This window comes from Oryctolagus cuniculus, chromosome 11, assembly GCF_051225735.1.
Source record: "Oryctolagus cuniculus isolate XC-2025 breed Fujian yellow rabbit chromosome 11, ASM5122573v1, whole genome shotgun sequence".
NCBI classification, from domain to species: domain Eukaryota; kingdom Metazoa; phylum Chordata; class Mammalia; order Lagomorpha; family Leporidae; genus Oryctolagus; species Oryctolagus cuniculus.
The window spans coordinates 23,460,369-23,476,903 of record NC_142877.1 but is presented as its reverse complement, the minus strand read 5'-3'; the positions used below and the strand labels follow the sequence as shown (position 1 = coordinate 23,476,903).

The 16,535-nt window shown below is 45.8% G+C and overlaps 1 protein-coding gene across 9 annotated transcripts in view; it reads right to left on the bottom strand.

The window, feature by feature from the left end:
* The window catches only part of PIGU (phosphatidylinositol glycan anchor biosynthesis class U), a 136,137-nt gene that overhangs the window by 88,087 nt on the left and 31,515 nt on the right, over positions 1-16,535 (bottom strand). For all 9 annotated transcript variants that reach the window (XR_016216608.1, XR_016216609.1, XM_089308093.1 and 6 more), the window contains one exon: positions 12,310-12,374. Coding sequence is in view for 4 of the 9 variants with exons in the window: in XM_002710794.6 (XP_002710840.1) it covers positions 12,310-12,374 (65 nt within the window). In the remaining 5 variants the exon portion in view is untranslated. The remainder of the gene's footprint in view (positions 1-12,309; positions 12,375-16,535) is intronic.

The following is a 16,535-nucleotide window of genomic DNA, read 5'->3' as shown; positions in this document are numbered from 1 at the left end:
TTGGGCCATCTTCTACTGATTTCCCAGGCCATAGCAGAGAGCTGGATCAGAAGTGGAGCTGCCAGGTCTGGAACCTGCGCCCATATGGGATGCCAGCGCTTCAGGCCAGGGCATTAACCCGCTGCGCCACAGCATTAGGCCATCTTCTACTGCTTTCCCAGGCCACAGCAGAGAGCTGGATTGGAAGTGGAGCAACCAGGTCTCGAACTGGTGCCCCTATGGGATGCCAGCACATCAGGTGCCAGCTTAACCTGCTACGCCGCAGCACAGGCCCCTGAGATTAACTTTTTATCTCTCATTGAAAACAGAGGCATTAACTTTGCGTTTCAAAGTTCTAAAAAGATTACAGCTACCTATTAATGGATTCTGGTTTCCACTTACTCTTTTTTTTTTTTTTGAGGTTTTTATTTAATGAATAAAAATGTTATATGTACAGCTTTTCAGAATATACTGCTTCTTCCCCCTATTCCTGCCCTCCCACCACTACTCCCATCCCACCTCCTACTCCCTCTCCCATTCCATTTTTCATTAAAATTTGTTTTTAATTCACCTTATATACAGAAGACCAACTCTTTACTAAGTAGAGATTTTCACTGTTTGCACCCACATAGACAAAGTATAAAGTACTGTGTGAAAACAGGTTTTACCATTAATTCTCATAGTATACCTCATTAAGGACTGAGGTCCAATATAGGGAGAAAGTGCACAGTGACTCCTGTTGTTGATTTAACAATTAACACTATTTTTTAAAAAAAGATTTATTTATTATTTACTTGAAAGTCAGAGTTACACAGAAAGAAGGAGAGGCAGAGAGAAAGAGGTCTTCCATCCACTGGTTCACTCCCCAGATGGCTGCAACAGCTGGAGTTGCGCCAATCTGAAGCCAGGAGATTCCTCTGGGTATCCTATGTGGGTGCATGGGCCCAAGGACTTGGGCCATCTTGCACTGCTTTCCCAGGCCACAGCAGAGAGCTTGATTTGAAGTGGAGCAGCCAGGACTTCAACTGGCGCCCATATGGGATGCCTGTACTGCAGTACAGCTCCACCTGCTATGCCACAGTGCTGGCCCCAGCACTATTTTTTTTTTTTTTTTTTTTATTGACAGGCAGAGTGGACAGCGAGAGAGACAGAGAGAAAGGTCTTCCTTTTTTCTGTTGGTTCACCCTCCAATGGCCGCTACAGCCGGCGGGCTGCGGCCGGCGCACCACACTGATCCAAAGCCAGGAGCCAGGTGCTTCTCCTGGTCTCCCATGCGGGTGCAGGGCCCAAGCACTTGGGCCATCCTCCACTGCGCTCCTGGGCCTCAGCAGAGAGCTGGACTGGAAAAGGAGCAACCGGGACAGAATCTGGTGCCCCGACCAGGACTAGAACCCGGTGTGCCTGCGCCGCAGGCGGAGGATTAGCCTATTGAGCTGCAGCGCCAGCCCCAGCATTCTTATTTTTGATGTCAGTGACCACCCGAGGCTCTTGATATGAGCTGCCAAGGCTATGGAAGCCTTTTGAGTCCACAAACGCCACTGGTATTCATATAGGGCCATATGCAAAGTGGAAGTTCTCTCCTTCCTTCAGAGAAAAATACATCCTTCTTTGATAGCCCCTTCTTTCTACTGGGGTCTCACTCACAGAGATCCTTCATGTAGGTTATTTTTTTCCACAATGTCTTGGCTTTCCATGCGTGAAATGCTCACCTGGGCTTTTCTGCCAGATCCGAATGCCTTAAGGGCTGATTCTGAGGTCAGAGTGCTATTTAGGGCATTTGTCCTACTATGAGTCTGCTGTTCCACTTATTCTTATTAGGAAGAAGTAGCAATATGACATTTATATTTCAAAGAGTTTTGATGTGGATAGTTTAAAAGTGCTCTGAATACAGGCAGGCATTTGGCACAGTTGGTAAACTGCCACTTCAGATGCCTGCATCTCATACTGGAATGCCTGTGTTAGAGTACCAACTCTGATTCAAATTCCAGCTTGTAAAAATTAAAAGAATGAGAAAGGCAGTAAGGGGGACTGGCGCTGTGGCGTAGTGGATAAAGCCACCCCCTGCAGTGCCAGCACCCCCCCATATGGGCACCGGTTTGAGTCCTGGCTGCTCCTCTTCTGACCCAACTTTTTACTATGGCCTGGGAAAGCAGTAAAAGATGGCCCAAGTCCTTGGGCCCCTGTACCCATGTGGGAGACCTGGAAGAAGCTCCAGGCTCCTGGCTTCAGATAGGCCCAGCTCAAGCCATTGCAGCCATTTGGGGAGTGAACCAGCAGATGGAAGACCTCTCTCTCTGCCTCTGCCTCTCTAACTCTGCCCTTCAAATAAATAAATCTTTTATTTATTTATTTATTTTATTTTATTTTTGACAGGTAGAGTGGACAGTGAGAGAGAGAGAGACGGAGAGAAAGGTCTTCCTTTTGCCGTTGGTTCACCCTCCAATGGCTGCCGCGGCTGGCACGCTGCAGCTGGCGCACCACGCTGATCTGAAGCCAGGAGCCAGGTGCTTTTCCTGGTCTCCCATGGGGTGCAGGGCCCAAGTACTTGGGTCATCCTCCACTGCACTCCCGGGCCATAGCAGAGAGCTGGCCTGGAAGAGGGGCAACCGGGACAGAATCCGGTGCCCCGACTGGGACTAGAACCCAGTGTGCCAGCACCGCAAGGCAGAGGATTAGCCTACTGAGCCATGGCGCCGGCCTCAAAAAAGTAAATCTTTAAAAAATTTTTTTAAAAAATGAAAGGAAGGAGGAGGGAGGCTGGTAACATAGGCAGGATGGAGAGTAGGGTGAGAAGCATCACTATGCTCCTCAATCTGTATATATGAAATACATGAAATTTGTTCACCCTATATAAGTCAAAAAAATTTGTAAAAAAAAAAAAAAAAAAGTTCCAGTGTCCTGTTAATGCACACCCTTTGAGGCAGCAGATGATAGCTTAATTACTTGGCCCCTGCCACCCACTTGGAGATCCTGGCTTCAGCATGACCCACTCATGGCTATTACAAGCATTTAAGGAGTGAACCGTGGATGAAAGCTCTCTCCATCTCTTATATAAACAAAAATAAATAATTTACAAAAATAAATAAGATGGCCCTAAATAGCTCTCAGAAATACCATAACAAATATTCCCAAAAAGCCTATTAGGAAATAGGCCGGTTTCCATAATAAACTTATAAGTATGCAGTAGTATTTTATAGAGAAGCATATGCTGAATATAATTGTCTTTATGTGGGCCAGTGCTATGGCGTAGCATGTAAAGTCGCCACCTGCAGTGCCAGCATCCTATATGGGTGCTGGTTTGAGTTCCAGCTGCTCCACTTCCGATCCAGCTCTCTGCTATGGCTTGGGAAAGCAGTAGAAGATGGCCCAAGTCCTTGGGCCCCTGCACCCGTGTGGGAGACCAGGAAGAAACTACCAGCTACTGGCTTCAGATGGGCACAGCTCTGGCCATTGTGGCCAACTGAGAAGTGAACAAGTGGATGGAAGACCTCTCTCTGCCTCTCCTCTCTCTGTGTAATTCTTTCAAGAAGATATATAAATCTTAGAATAATAATAATAGTCTTTATACTATATCTCTTTGAGTGACCCTTCCCAGTTGAGTAGGGGACGAACGCACTCATAATTTTACTATCAGTACTGGGTATAACACAGAAAATAAAAACATCTTTTTCGAAAGCAGTCAAAATCTAATCTGTGGTTAATAAATTCACTTTGTATCTTATGCAGAATTTTCCTCTCTACTTTCACATATTCTGACCTTGCCCTAGGAACTGGATAATAAAATCTGAAGAAGGTTAAGAAAGAAATGATGCAAAGTCATGATAAACTTTCTCACTGTGGTGCAGTGAGTTAAGCTGCCACTTGCAACACTGACATCCTATATCAGAGCTAAGTCCTGGCTGCTCTGTTTCCAATCCAGCTTCCTGCTAATGCCCCAGGAAGGCATTAGTCCAAGTACTTGGGGCCCTGCCACCTTTGTGGAAGACCCAGATGAAATTCCTGGCTGGTGTCTTGGCCTGGTCTAGACCTAGATACTGCAGCCATTTGGAGAGTGCACCAGTGTATGGAAGATCTCTCTCTGTCACTCTGCATTTCAATTAAAAACTAATTTTTTTTAAAAAAGTGTTTTCATTTGGCATGACATATTGTGTTTCTTTATATTTTATTACTTAGAGAAACTATATTAAAACATAACTTCATTGTTGATATTCTAGTGCCAAGTCACCATCATCCTGCTTACACTACTCCAACAGCACCTTTATAATTTTCTCTGTCTCAACTCTTGCCCTATGGTCAACTTCTCTCGGTATTTGCAGCAGTATTTATTAAACATAAACTATAAATATTACCACATGTCTCCTAGTGTTTCTTTTTAAACCTTTTTAAAAATAAAAAAAGACTTTCTATTTGAGAGGCAGAGTCACAGAGAGAGGGAGAGACGGAGAGATAAGTCTTCCATCTGCTAATTCACTCCACAAATGGCTGCATTGGCCGGAGCTGGGCCAACCTGAAGCCAGAAGCTTCTTCCAGGTCTCTAACAGAAGTACAGGGGCCCAAGCACCTCAGTCATCCTACACTGCTTTCCCAAGCCACCAGCAGGGAGCTGGACCAAAAGTAGAGCAGCTGGGACTGGAACCAGTGCCCCATGGGATGCCAATGCTGCAGGCAGAAGCCTAACCCTCTACACCACAGCACAGGCCCCTGTCTCCTGGTTTAAAAGTCTCCAGTGTCAAGGCTGGCACTGTGGCATAATAAGCTAAGCCTCATCAGTGAAAGATGGCCCAAGTGCTTGGGCACCTGTACCTACCCAGGAAACCCAGAAGAAGCTCCTGGATCCTGGCTTCAGATTGGCCCAGCTTCAGCCCTGGTGGCCATTTGGGGAGTGAACCAGCAGACGGAAGATCTTTCTCGCTGTCTCTCCTTCTCTCTGCAACTCTGCCTCTCAAATAAATAAAATCTTAAAAAAAAAATTATCCCCAGTGCCACGGCTCAATAGGCTTATCCTCCGCCTTGCAGCGCCAGCACACCAGGTTCTAGTCCCTGTCAGGGCACCGCATTCTGTCCCAGGTGCCCCTCTTCCAGGCCAGCTCTCTGCTGTGGCCTGGGAAGGCAGTGGAGGATGGCCCAAGTGCTTGGGCCCTGCACCCCATGGGAGACCAGGAGAAGCACCTGGCTCCCGGCTTCTGATCAGCACGGTGCGCCGGCACTCTCGGCCATTGGAGGGTGAACCAACAGTAAAGGAAGATCTTTCTCTCTCTGTCTCTCTCTCTCTCTCACTGTCCACTCTGCCTGTCAAAAAAAAAAAAAAAAAATCTAGTGTCTTTCCATCATACTAACTATGTTTATATAAAGTCCTATATAATCTGGTTTCTAACTTCTCAATTCATCTCTATTTTTTGTTTATTTTCATTTTATTTGAAAGGCAGAAAGAGAGACAGAGACATGTTCCATTCACTGATTCACTCCCCAAATGCTAACAGCCAGGGCTGGGCCAGGCCAAAGTCTAGAATTCAATCAAGGTCTCCCATGTATGTGACAGAAACCCAGGTATTCAAGTCAACCTGGCTGCCTCCGAGGGTGCACATTAGTAGGAAGCTGGGTCAGAAGTAGAGTAGCTGGAACTCAAACAATGCACTCCAATATGGTATGTGAGTATCCCAAGTAGCAAATTAACCACTGTGGCAAATGCTCAACCAAATTCACCTCTAATATTGTTTTCTTTGCTAATTCTACCTTCGCCACACTGGCAATCTTGCTGTAACTCCCAAATACCAAACTCATTCCCAAATCAGGGCCCTCTTATGGCTTGTATGCTTCATTTAGATCTCTTAACCAAATTTCATTTTCTCAGAGCATATTCCCTGAACGTAATACTGTATCTAAAAAGCTATACACACACAACTATTATCTTGTTAACCCAGCTTTAGTTTTCTCAATTTACTTATCAGTAACTGAAATCACATTTTTAGATTTATTTATTTGAGAGGCAGAGTTACAGACAGAGAGGGAAAGAGAGAAAGAAAGATCTTCCATCTAATGGCCCACTCCCCAAATGGCCACAACAGCCAGAGCCAGGCAGATCCAAAGCCAGGAACCACGAGCCTCTCCTGGGTCTACATGTGGGCACAGGGGCTCATGCAGTTAGGCTATCCTCAACTGTCCTCCCAGGTCATAGCACAGAGTTGGATCAGAACAGGAGCAGCCAGGATTACAACCAGCGCCCATATGGGATGCTGGTGGCTTAGGTGGAGGCTTACCCTGTTAAGTCTAGTACTTTTTATTAGTTCAATTGTGGTCAGAGAATTTACCTTGTAAGACTCGAGTCTTTTTAACCTTATTGAATCTTGTTTTATGGGCCAGAATAATGGTCTATCTTGAAAACATTCTGTGGACATTTGAAAAAGAGTATGTGTTTTGCTCTTATTCAAAGAAATAAAGGGGCCAGCATTGTGGTGCAGTGCCCTGACTTGCAACACCAGCATTCCATATGAGCACCACTTCGAATCTCATTTGTTCCACTTCCAACCCGGCACATTGCTAATGTGCCTGGGAAAGCAGCAAAGACAGCCTGAGTGCTTGGGCCCCCGCCCCCTATACAGGAGACCCAGATGGAGTTCCAGGCTTCCTAGCATCAGCCTGATCCAGCACTGGTCACTGCAGCCATTTGGGGAATGAACTAGCAGATGAAGAATATCTTTCTCTCTCCCTCTCTTCCCCCATTATAACTTTGCCTTTCAAATAAGTAAATCTTAAAAAAAAAAAAAAAAGTCAAGTTGGTTGATAAAGTTGTTCAAGTCTTGGAAAATCTTGGTGATTTTCTGTCAACTTATTCTATCAGTCATTAAAACAGCAATATTGAAATCTCTAATCATGATTGCAAATTTAACTATTTCATTATAGTTCTATCAATCTGGACTTCACATTGTTGAAGCTCTATTATTAGGTATATAAATATTATTTTACTATGATGTCCTCTTGACGAACTAACGAACATCTTGGGGTAGGAGTTGTGATACAGCAGGTTAAGTCGCTGCTTGGGATACCTGCATCCCATTTGGGAGTGCCAGTTTGAGTTCTGGCTACTCCACTTCCTATCCAGCTCCCTGCTAATGCACCAGGGAAGAAGTAGACAATGGCTCAAATAATTGATTCTGTACCACCCAGATGGGAGACCACAGTGGAATTTCTGGCTTCAGCCTGACCCAGTCTTGGCTGTTGCAGGCATCTGGGGAGTGAACCAGCAAATGGAAGATCTCTCTCTGTGTCTCTCCTTCTATATCACTCTACCTTACAATAAATAAATCTTTTAAAAGTTTATTTTATTTATTTGAAAGTGTTACAGAGAGTGGTAGAGAGAGATGGAGAGAGGGTCTTCCATCCACTGGTTCACTCCCCAAATGGCCACACTGAACCAAAGCAAGGCCAGGACCTTCTTCTGGGTCTCCACATGGGTGCAGGGGCCCAAGCACTTGGCTATCCTCGGCTGCTTTCCCTGGTGCATCAGAAGGGAGCTGGATCAGAAATGGAGCAGCCGGGAGTCAAACTAGTGCCTATATGGGATGCCGATGCCATGGGCCAGGGCTTTTAACCTGATGTGCTACAGCGCCAGCCCCATAAATAAACAAATCTTAAAACACATGAACTTCAGGGCCGCTTCCTGTCTGGGTGCTGGTTCGAGTCTCAGTTGCTCAACTTCCTATCCAGCTCCCTGCTAATGGCCTGGGAAAGTAGCAGAAGACAGCCTAAGTCCTTGGGCCTCTGCATCCATGTGGGAGACCCAGAAAAAGCTCCTGGCTCCTAGCTTCAGATTGGCCCAGCTCCGCCCATTTCAGCCATTTGAAGAGTGAACCAGCATATGGAAGATCTGTCTGTCCTTTCTCTCTCTCTAACTCTTTCAAATAAATAAACAAATCTTTTTAAAAAATTAAATTCTTTAACCCTGATAACATTTTTGGCTTTGAAATTTGTTTCTTTACTTACTTATTGTCTGTCTCAGAAATATAAACATAAGGCAAGAGATTGTATCTTGTTTTGTACCTCTAGTACCTAGCAAAGTAACTGGCATTTGGTCTACTTAACAAATGGAATGCAAATACAGATTAAAAGATAAGCATTAGGAATCAGGGATGCTAGTACCTGTTTTGAGGAGAGTATATCATGAGTAAAACAAATACAGAGGCAATTTCAAGAGTATGATAAAAGCCATGAAAATAAAAAGCCTAGACTTTTTGCAAGATACAGGAGGGAATCTAACCTAGTCTAAGGTGATGAGGATGGCTTTTTAGAGAAGGTAAATCCTGAGCTAATATCTGAATAATAAAGTCAACAATAGAGGGAAGAAGGGCCAGCACTGTGGCACAGTGAGTTAAAGCCACAGTCTGCAGTGCCAGCATCCCATATGGGCGCCAGCTCAAGCTCCAGCTGCTCAACTTGCAATCCAGCTCACTGCTAACTTGCCTAAGAAAGCAGCAGAGGATGGCCAAGGTCTTTGGGCCTCTGCACCCAGGCGGGAGACCAGAAAGAAGCTCCTGGTTTTGGCCTGGCACCAGCCACTGTGGCAATTTAGGGAGTGAGTTAGCAGATGAAGATCTCTCTCTGTCTCTCCCTCTCTTTAACTCTGCCTTTTAAATAAATAAGTAAATGTTAAAAAAAAGAAGAAGAAGAAGAAGAAGAAGAAGAAGAAGAAGGGAGAGTGGCCCTCCATAAAGAGGACATAGCGTGAGCAGACATCAGGGTAATAGAGAATATAGTATTAGCATAATGAGAGGAAGTCAGAACTCTCAGGGAGTTCTCACTACGTCTAGAAAACACAGTACCCTGTGGTTAGTGGACTGCTCTTTGACATGCCTACATACATCTGTTCCCTATAATTGAAATATGTGCTTACTAAGAGTCTCTTAAATTGTTCCTGTTTCTGCCAATAGTTCTTTTTGTCGTGGTTTGATTAGATTGTTTTTGACAGAGTTATAGACAGTGACAGAGAGAAAGAGAGAAAGGTCTTCCTTCCATTGGTTCACTCCCCTAATGGCCGCTATGGCCGGCGCTGCGCCAATTCAAAGCCAGGAGCAACCAGGACTAGTACCCGGTGCCCCAACCGGGACTAGAACCCGGGGTGCTGGCACCTCAGGCGGAGGATTAGCCAAGTGAGCCATGGCACCGGCCTTGATTAGATCTTAATATAAAGAAAACAAAATACGAATGCAAAAGACAGCTGCTATTTCTATGAGGCCCAAGTTGAATGCTTTTGAAGGACTAGATAGAAAAGAAAAAAAATTGTTCTCCAAGTATTATAAGGCAGATAAGTAGATAATTATAAAAATTAGAATGTAGGTGGCTGGTGTTGTGGTGCAGTGGGTTAAGCTGCCGCCTGTAATGCCCCCACCTGGTTCAAGCCAGCTGCTCTGCTTCCATTCCAGCTCCCTGCTAATGGGCCTGGGCAAGTAACAGTGGATGATGCCCACATGGGAGACCCAGATGGAGTTCAAGGCTCTTGACTTCTGGCCTGGCCTAACATTGGCCACTGCAGCCACTTAGGAAGTGAACCAGGGGATGGAAGGTCCCTGACTCTATCTCCCTCTCTCTCTGTAACTCTGTTTTTCAAATAAACAATCTTTTTTTAAAAATTAGGCAATAAGGAGCTGGCACTGTGGTGCAGTGGGTTGAAGCCCCAGCCTGCAGTGCCAGCATCCCATATGGGCACCAGTTTGAGTCCCGGCTGCTCCACTTCCCATCCAGCTCTCTGTTGTGGCCTGGAAAAACAATAGGAGGATGGCCCAATGCTTGGGTCCCTGCACCAACGTGGGAGACCCAGAAGAAGCTCCTGGCTTCTGGCTTTGGATCAGCTCAGTTCTGGTTGTTGCGACCATTTGGGGAGTGAACGAGTGGATGGAAGACCCCTCTCTCTCTGACTCTACCTCTCTCTGTAACTCTTTCAAATAAAATAAAATAAATCTTTAAAAAATAAATTAGGAGGTAAACTGTCAAATAAGAAGACTTCTACTGTAAAATGATACGGTCAATAAAAATAGAAAGAGAAAAGGAAAGAAATGTGGTTGGTATATTGAGGAGGACCTGCAGGGCTTTTTTTTTTTTTTTGACAGAGTTATAGATAGTGAAAGAGAGAAAGAGAGAGAGAGAGAGAAAGGTTTTCTTTCCTTTGGTTCACTCCCCAAATGGCTGCTACAGCCGGCACTGCATCGATCCGAAGCCAGGAGCCAGGTACTTCTTCCTGGTCTCCTATGCAGGTGCAGGGGCCATCCTCCACTGCTCTCCCGGGCCACAGCAGAGAGCTGGCCTGGAAGAGGAGCAATCAGGACTAGAACCCAGGGCCCATATGGAATGCCGGCGCCGCAGAGGATTAACCAAGTGAGCCACGGCGCCGGCCCCTGCAGGGCTTTCTTTTTAGATCAGTGCAGCTCCGCCTGTTGCAGCCATCTGGGGAGTGAACCAGCGCAACGGAAGGCCTCTCTCTCTGTCTCTACCTCTCTTTGTAACTCTTTCAAATAAAAATAAAATAAATCTTAAAAAAAAAAAAAAAAAAAAGACTATGGTGAGGGGCCAGTATTGTGACATGGCAGGTTAAGCCACTGCCTGCAATACCAGCATCCCAATGAGCGCAAGTTTAAGTCCCAGCTGCTCCACTTCCAATCCAGCTCCCTGCTAATGCACCTGGGAAAGCAGCAGAGGATGGCCCAAGTATTTGGGCCCCTGCGGGAGATCTGGAAGAAGCTCCTGGCTGCTGACTTCATCCTGGCCCAGCCCTAACTGTTGCAGCCATTTGGGGAGTGAACTAGTAGACAGATCTTTCTCTTGCTGTATCTCTGTCTCTCCTGTAACTCTGCCTCTCAAATAAAAAAATCTTAAAAATATAATAAAGGTGGGACCGGCGCTGTGGCGCAGTGGGTTAACGCCCAGGTCTGAAGCGCTGGCATCCCATATGGGCGCCAGTTCTAGTCCCAACTGCTCCTCTTCTGATCCAGCTCTCTGCTATGGCCTGGGAAAGCAGTAGAGGATGGCCCAAGTCCTTGGGCCCCTGCACCCGTGTGGAAGATCTGGAAGAAGCTCCTGGCTCCTGGCTTCAGATCGGTGCAGCTCCAGCCATTGCGGCCAAATGGGGAGTGAACCATTGGATGGAAGACCTCTCTCTCTGCCTCTCTTCTCTCTGTGTAACTCTCTGACTTTCGAATAAATAAATAAAATCTTTAAAAAAATAGAGATGATAATGAACTAATTAAGAGTTTTTTTTGTTTTGTTAGTTTTGGTTTTCTTTTTATTATTTTTTGTATTTTTTTTTTATTTGACGGATAGAGTTAGACAGTGAGAGAGAGAGAGAGAGAGAGAGGTCTTCCTTCCATTGGTTCACTCCCCTAATGGCCGCTGCGCCGATCCAAAGCCAGGAGCCAGGTGCTTCCTCCCAGTCTCCCACGCAGGTGCAGGGGCCCAAGCACCTGGGCTATCCTCCACTGTCTTCCAGGGCCACAGCAGAGAGCTAGACTGGAAGAGGAGCAACCGGGACTAGAACCCGGCGCCCATTAATCCTCTGCCGGCGCCGCAGGCAGAGGATTAACCAAGTAAGCCACGGCGCCAGCCCCCTATTATTATTAAGAACTAATTTTATGGGGCCAGCATTGTGGTGTAGGCTAAGCCCCCACCTGCAGCGCCAGAATCCCAAATGGGTGCCAGATCACATCTTGGCTGCTCCTCGTCCAATTCACCTCTCTGCTTATGGCCTGGGAAGGCAGTGGAAGATGTCAAAAGTCCTTGGGCCTCTGCACCCATGTGGGAGACCTGGAAGAAGCTCCTGGCTTCGGATCAGCTCAGCTCCAGCCATTAACATCTGCTGGGCGAGTCAACCAGTGGATGGAAGACCTTTCTCTCTCTCTCTCCCTCTCCCTCTCCCTCTCAAATGAATAAATAAAATCGTTTTAAAAAAAGAATTAATTTTATAGATTAAGTAAATTTTCATAGATTTCTATGGAACCAACACCGCTGTCACATTTTCCATGGGAAACCATGTTCCAAAGAACTGATTACAGCCAACAAACACATAATCTATTTATGGATTGGGAATTATTTACAACTTGCCATTAAAAATGGTAACTTCTACAGAGGCCTCATCTGTTCCCCACCCCCAACTACAATCTTAATCTGGATCATTTCCACTGCAATTGTGAAACCTCTTACATGCAGCACATCTAAAAAAGGACTGTTTCTAAATATAGTTTTCAAAAGTGGATATTTTTAAATGTTTGTACAAAACAGCAGTTAGGCTTTGGTATCTGAGCCTGTAAACTACTCTTAATATCTGGAAAACAGAAAAAGAACACTTACTTCATGAAAGACTGCTCCAGAATACGGAGACACTCCCAAGTCCAACAGTGCAAGGCCTTCAACCACTGAAAAGTAAAATATTTAAAATCACTCAGACTTCAAAGACACGAATAGATGGTCATAAACTGAACTATGAGACACTCCCAGGACCAAGCAGCAGCCCAGAATTTAACAGATCCCTTTTACCGCATCCCCAGCAAGCGGCTCTGAGTCTCGCCTGGAGCGTTTCCGAAGACGAGGAACTCTTCCATGCAGAGCATCCCTTTACCCTGAAGGACAGTGGTCACGGTGAGAACCACATGGATATAGCTACACTATCCCCTTCTAACTTCCACCCACTCAAAAGTGATTGATTATGTATATTCAGCTCCCACTGCAAAAAATAATAATAACACAAAGTGGAAGCTGGCAAGAAATGTTAGCCATAGAATGTGGAAATGGGCAGTCAGTCTCATATGCTGTCTGTTTTAATGACATTTGGATAACTTTTCTACAGGGAAATATGCACTTTATTTTGTTTTTAAAGATTATTTATTTGGAAGTCAGAGTTACACAAAGAGAGGAGAGGCAGAGAGAGAGAGAGGTCTTCCCCAATGGTTCACTCCCCAATTGGCCACAACGGCCAGAGATGCGCTGATCCGAAGCCAGGAGCCAGGTGCTTCCTCCGGGTCTCCCATGCAGGTGCAGGGGCCCAAGGACTTGGGCCATCCCACACTGCTCTCCCAGGCCATAGCAGAGAGCTGGATCGGAAGTGGAGCAGCTGGGTCTCCACATGAGATGCCGGTGCTTCAGGCCAGGATGTCACCCGCTGCGCCACAGCGCCGGCCCCAGGGAAATATGCACTTTAAATAAATTTCTGTATTACCATATATTTCAAGTTTGTTTATTGTGCAAATACTGAGCCCTGAGAATGATTTTTTAAAGATTCATTTATTAATTTACTTATTTGAAAGGCAGAATGACAGACTAGAGAGATAGCTTCCCTTCCACTTTGCATATGGCCCTGTCTAAATACTGAGGGAGTTTGTGGACTCAAAAGGCAGCTGATGTCAACAGCCTCGAGTGATCACTGACGTCATAAATAAGAGTGCTAATTGTTAAATCAACAACAGGAATCACTGCGCACTTACTCCCCAAGAAGGTTCTCTGTCCTTAATGAGTTGTACTATGAGAATTAACTGTAAAACTTGCTTTCAAACAGAACTTTATACTTTGTGTCTGTGTGACTGTGTGTGTGTGTGCAAACTGTTGAAATCTTTACTTAGTATAGAGTTGGTCTTCTATACATAAAGTTAATCAAAAACAAATGTTAATGAAGAATGGGATGGGAAAGGGAGTAGGAGGTGGGACAAGAGTGGGGTGGGAAGGCGGGTATGGGGGAAGAACCACTATATTCCTAAAGCTGTACCTGTGAAATTTATATTCATTAAATAAAAGCTTTCTTTTTTTTTTTTTTCTTTTTTTGACAGGCAGAGTGGACAGTGAGAGAGAGAGACAGAGAGAAAGGTCTTCCTTTGCCGTTGGTTCACCCTCTAATGGCCGCCACGGCTGGCGCGCTGCGGCCGGCGCACTGCGCTGATCCGATGGCAGGAGCCAGGAGCCAGGAGCCAGGTGCTTTTCCTGGTCTCCCATGGGGTGCAGGGCCCAAGCACCTGGGCCATCCTCCACTGCACTCCCTGGCCACAGCAGAGGGCTGGCCTGGAAGAGGGGCAACCGGGACAGAATCCGGCGCCCTGACCGGGACTAGAACCCGGTGTGCCGGCGCCGCTAGGCGGAGGATTAGCCTAGTGAGCCGCGGTGCCGGCCTAAATAAAAGCTTTCTTAAAAAAAAAAAAAAAAAAGAAGAGGTATCTTCCTTCCAGTGGTTCACTTCTCAATTGCCTGCAACAGCTAGAGATGGGCCAGGCAGAGGTAAGAGCCAGGAACTCCATCCAAGTGTCCCATGTGGGTGTCAGGGGCCCAAATACCTGAGCCACCATCTGTTGCTTCCAAGGCACATCAGCAGGAAACTGGATCAGAACAGAGGCAGCACTTAATTCCAAGTACTCTGACAGGAGATGTGGGCATCCCAAGAGGTGGCTTAATCATCTGCACCACAATGCTCTCCCAGTATGCACTTGTTAAGTGCTTGCCTATTGACTCAGAAATGATAATTCCCAGTGTATTATCCCAACAAAATAACTGGACAACTGCCCAGAGAGGCAGGTTCATTATAGTGATCACAATACTGAAAAAAGTAAAAAGAAACCCAATGTTCATTCATGGAGATTAAGCAGATTGATATAATGTATATATCTATATACAACACTTTGAAGTTAAAAATACTGAGGGCCAGCACTGCTACAGTGGGTAAAGCCACCACCTGCAGTGGGCTCCGGTTTCAAATCCCAGCTGCTCCACTTAAAATCCAGCTCTTTGCTACAGCCTGGAAAAGCAATTCAAGATGGTCCGAATGCTTGGACCCCTGCACCTGCATGGGAGATCTGGAAGAAGCTCCTGGCTTCCGATCAGTGCAGCTCTGGCCATTGCAGCAATTTGGGGAGTGAACCAGCAGATGGAAGGCTTCTCCGACTCTGCCTCTCTGTAATTCTTCCTTTCAAATAAATGAATAAACATATAAATCTTTTAAAAAAAAAAGTTAAAAATACTATTATGAATAACTGAATATATTAATAAACAAATGGAAGGGAAAGAACAGTTTTTTTTATAGACATTTTGTATAGAATTTTAATTTAGTCTGTTATAACTGTGATTTGAATTTATCCATGCAGTTTTGGCCATGATTATATGTGTGGCTTTAATCAATGAACTTTTATTATTTATTTATTTATTTATTTATTTGACAGAGTTACAGACAGTGAGAGAGAGACAGAGAGAAAGGTCTTCCCTCCATTGGTTCACTCCCCTAATGGCCGCCACAGCGCTGATTCGAAGCCAGGAGCCAGGTGCTTCCTCCTGGTCTCCCATGCGGGTGCAGGGGCCCAAGCACTTGGGCCATCCTACACTGCCCTCCCGGGCCACAGCAGAGAGCTGGCCTGGAAGAGGAGCAACCGGGACTAGAACCCAGCGCCCATGTGGGATGCCAGCACCACAGGGGGAGGATTAACCAAGTGAACCATGGCGCCGGCCCCCAATTTCCGTGTTTTTAAAAACTATTATAAAAGGCCGGTGCCACGGCTCACTAGGCTAATCCTCCGCCTTGCGGCACCGGCACACCGGGTTCTAGTCCTGGTCGGGGCACCGGATTCTGTCCCGGTTGCCCCTCTTCCAGGCCAGCTCTCTGCTGTGGCCAGGGAGTGCAGTGGAGGATGGCCCAAGTCCTTGGGCCCTGCACCCCATGGGAGACCAGGAGAAGCACCTGGCTCCTGCCATCGGATCAGTGCGGTGCGCCGGCTGCAGCATGCCGGCCGCGGCGGCCATTGGAGGGTGAACCAACGGCAAAGGAAGACCTTTCTCTCTGTCTCTCTCTCTCACTGTCCACTCTGCCTTTCAAAAAAAAAAAAAAAAAAAAAAACTATTATAAAATAATTCATGCTCATTGCTGAAGATTAAAAAAATGAAGAAAAGATCAAATAAACTGAGCATCTTCTGCAACCTTATCACTCAGAGATGGTTAATTTTTTTTTTTTTAAGATTTATTTATTTTAGGAGCCTGCAGTGCTGGCATTCCACATGGGCACCGGTTCAAGTCCTGGCTTCAGGTCAGCGCAGCGTGCTGGCCATGGTGGCCATTAGGGGAGTGAACCAAAGGAAGGAAGATCTTTCTCTCTGTCTCTCTCTCTCTAACTCTATCTGCCAAAAAAAAAAAAAAAAAAAAAAAAAAAGATTTAGAAGGAAAAAAAAAACACGGAAATTGGTGCTGGTGCTGTGGTATAGTAGGTAAAGCCACCACCTGAAGTGCCAGCATCCCATATAGGTGCTGGTTCAAGCCTTGGCTGCTCTATTTCCAATCCAGCTCTCTGCTATGGCCTGGGAAAGCAGTGGAAGATGGCCTAAGTCCTTGGGCCCCTGCACCCGCGTGGGAGACCCAGAAGAAGCTCCAGGCTCCTGGCTTCAGATCAGCCCAGCTCTAGCTATTGCGGCCATCTGGGAAGTGAACCAGTGGATGAAGAACTCTCTCTCTGCTTCTGTCTCTTTGTAACTCTGCCTTTCAAATAAATATTTTTAATTACAAGGAAATTATTTTTTAAAGTAGGTGACAGGCATAATAAAAAAAATAAAATGGA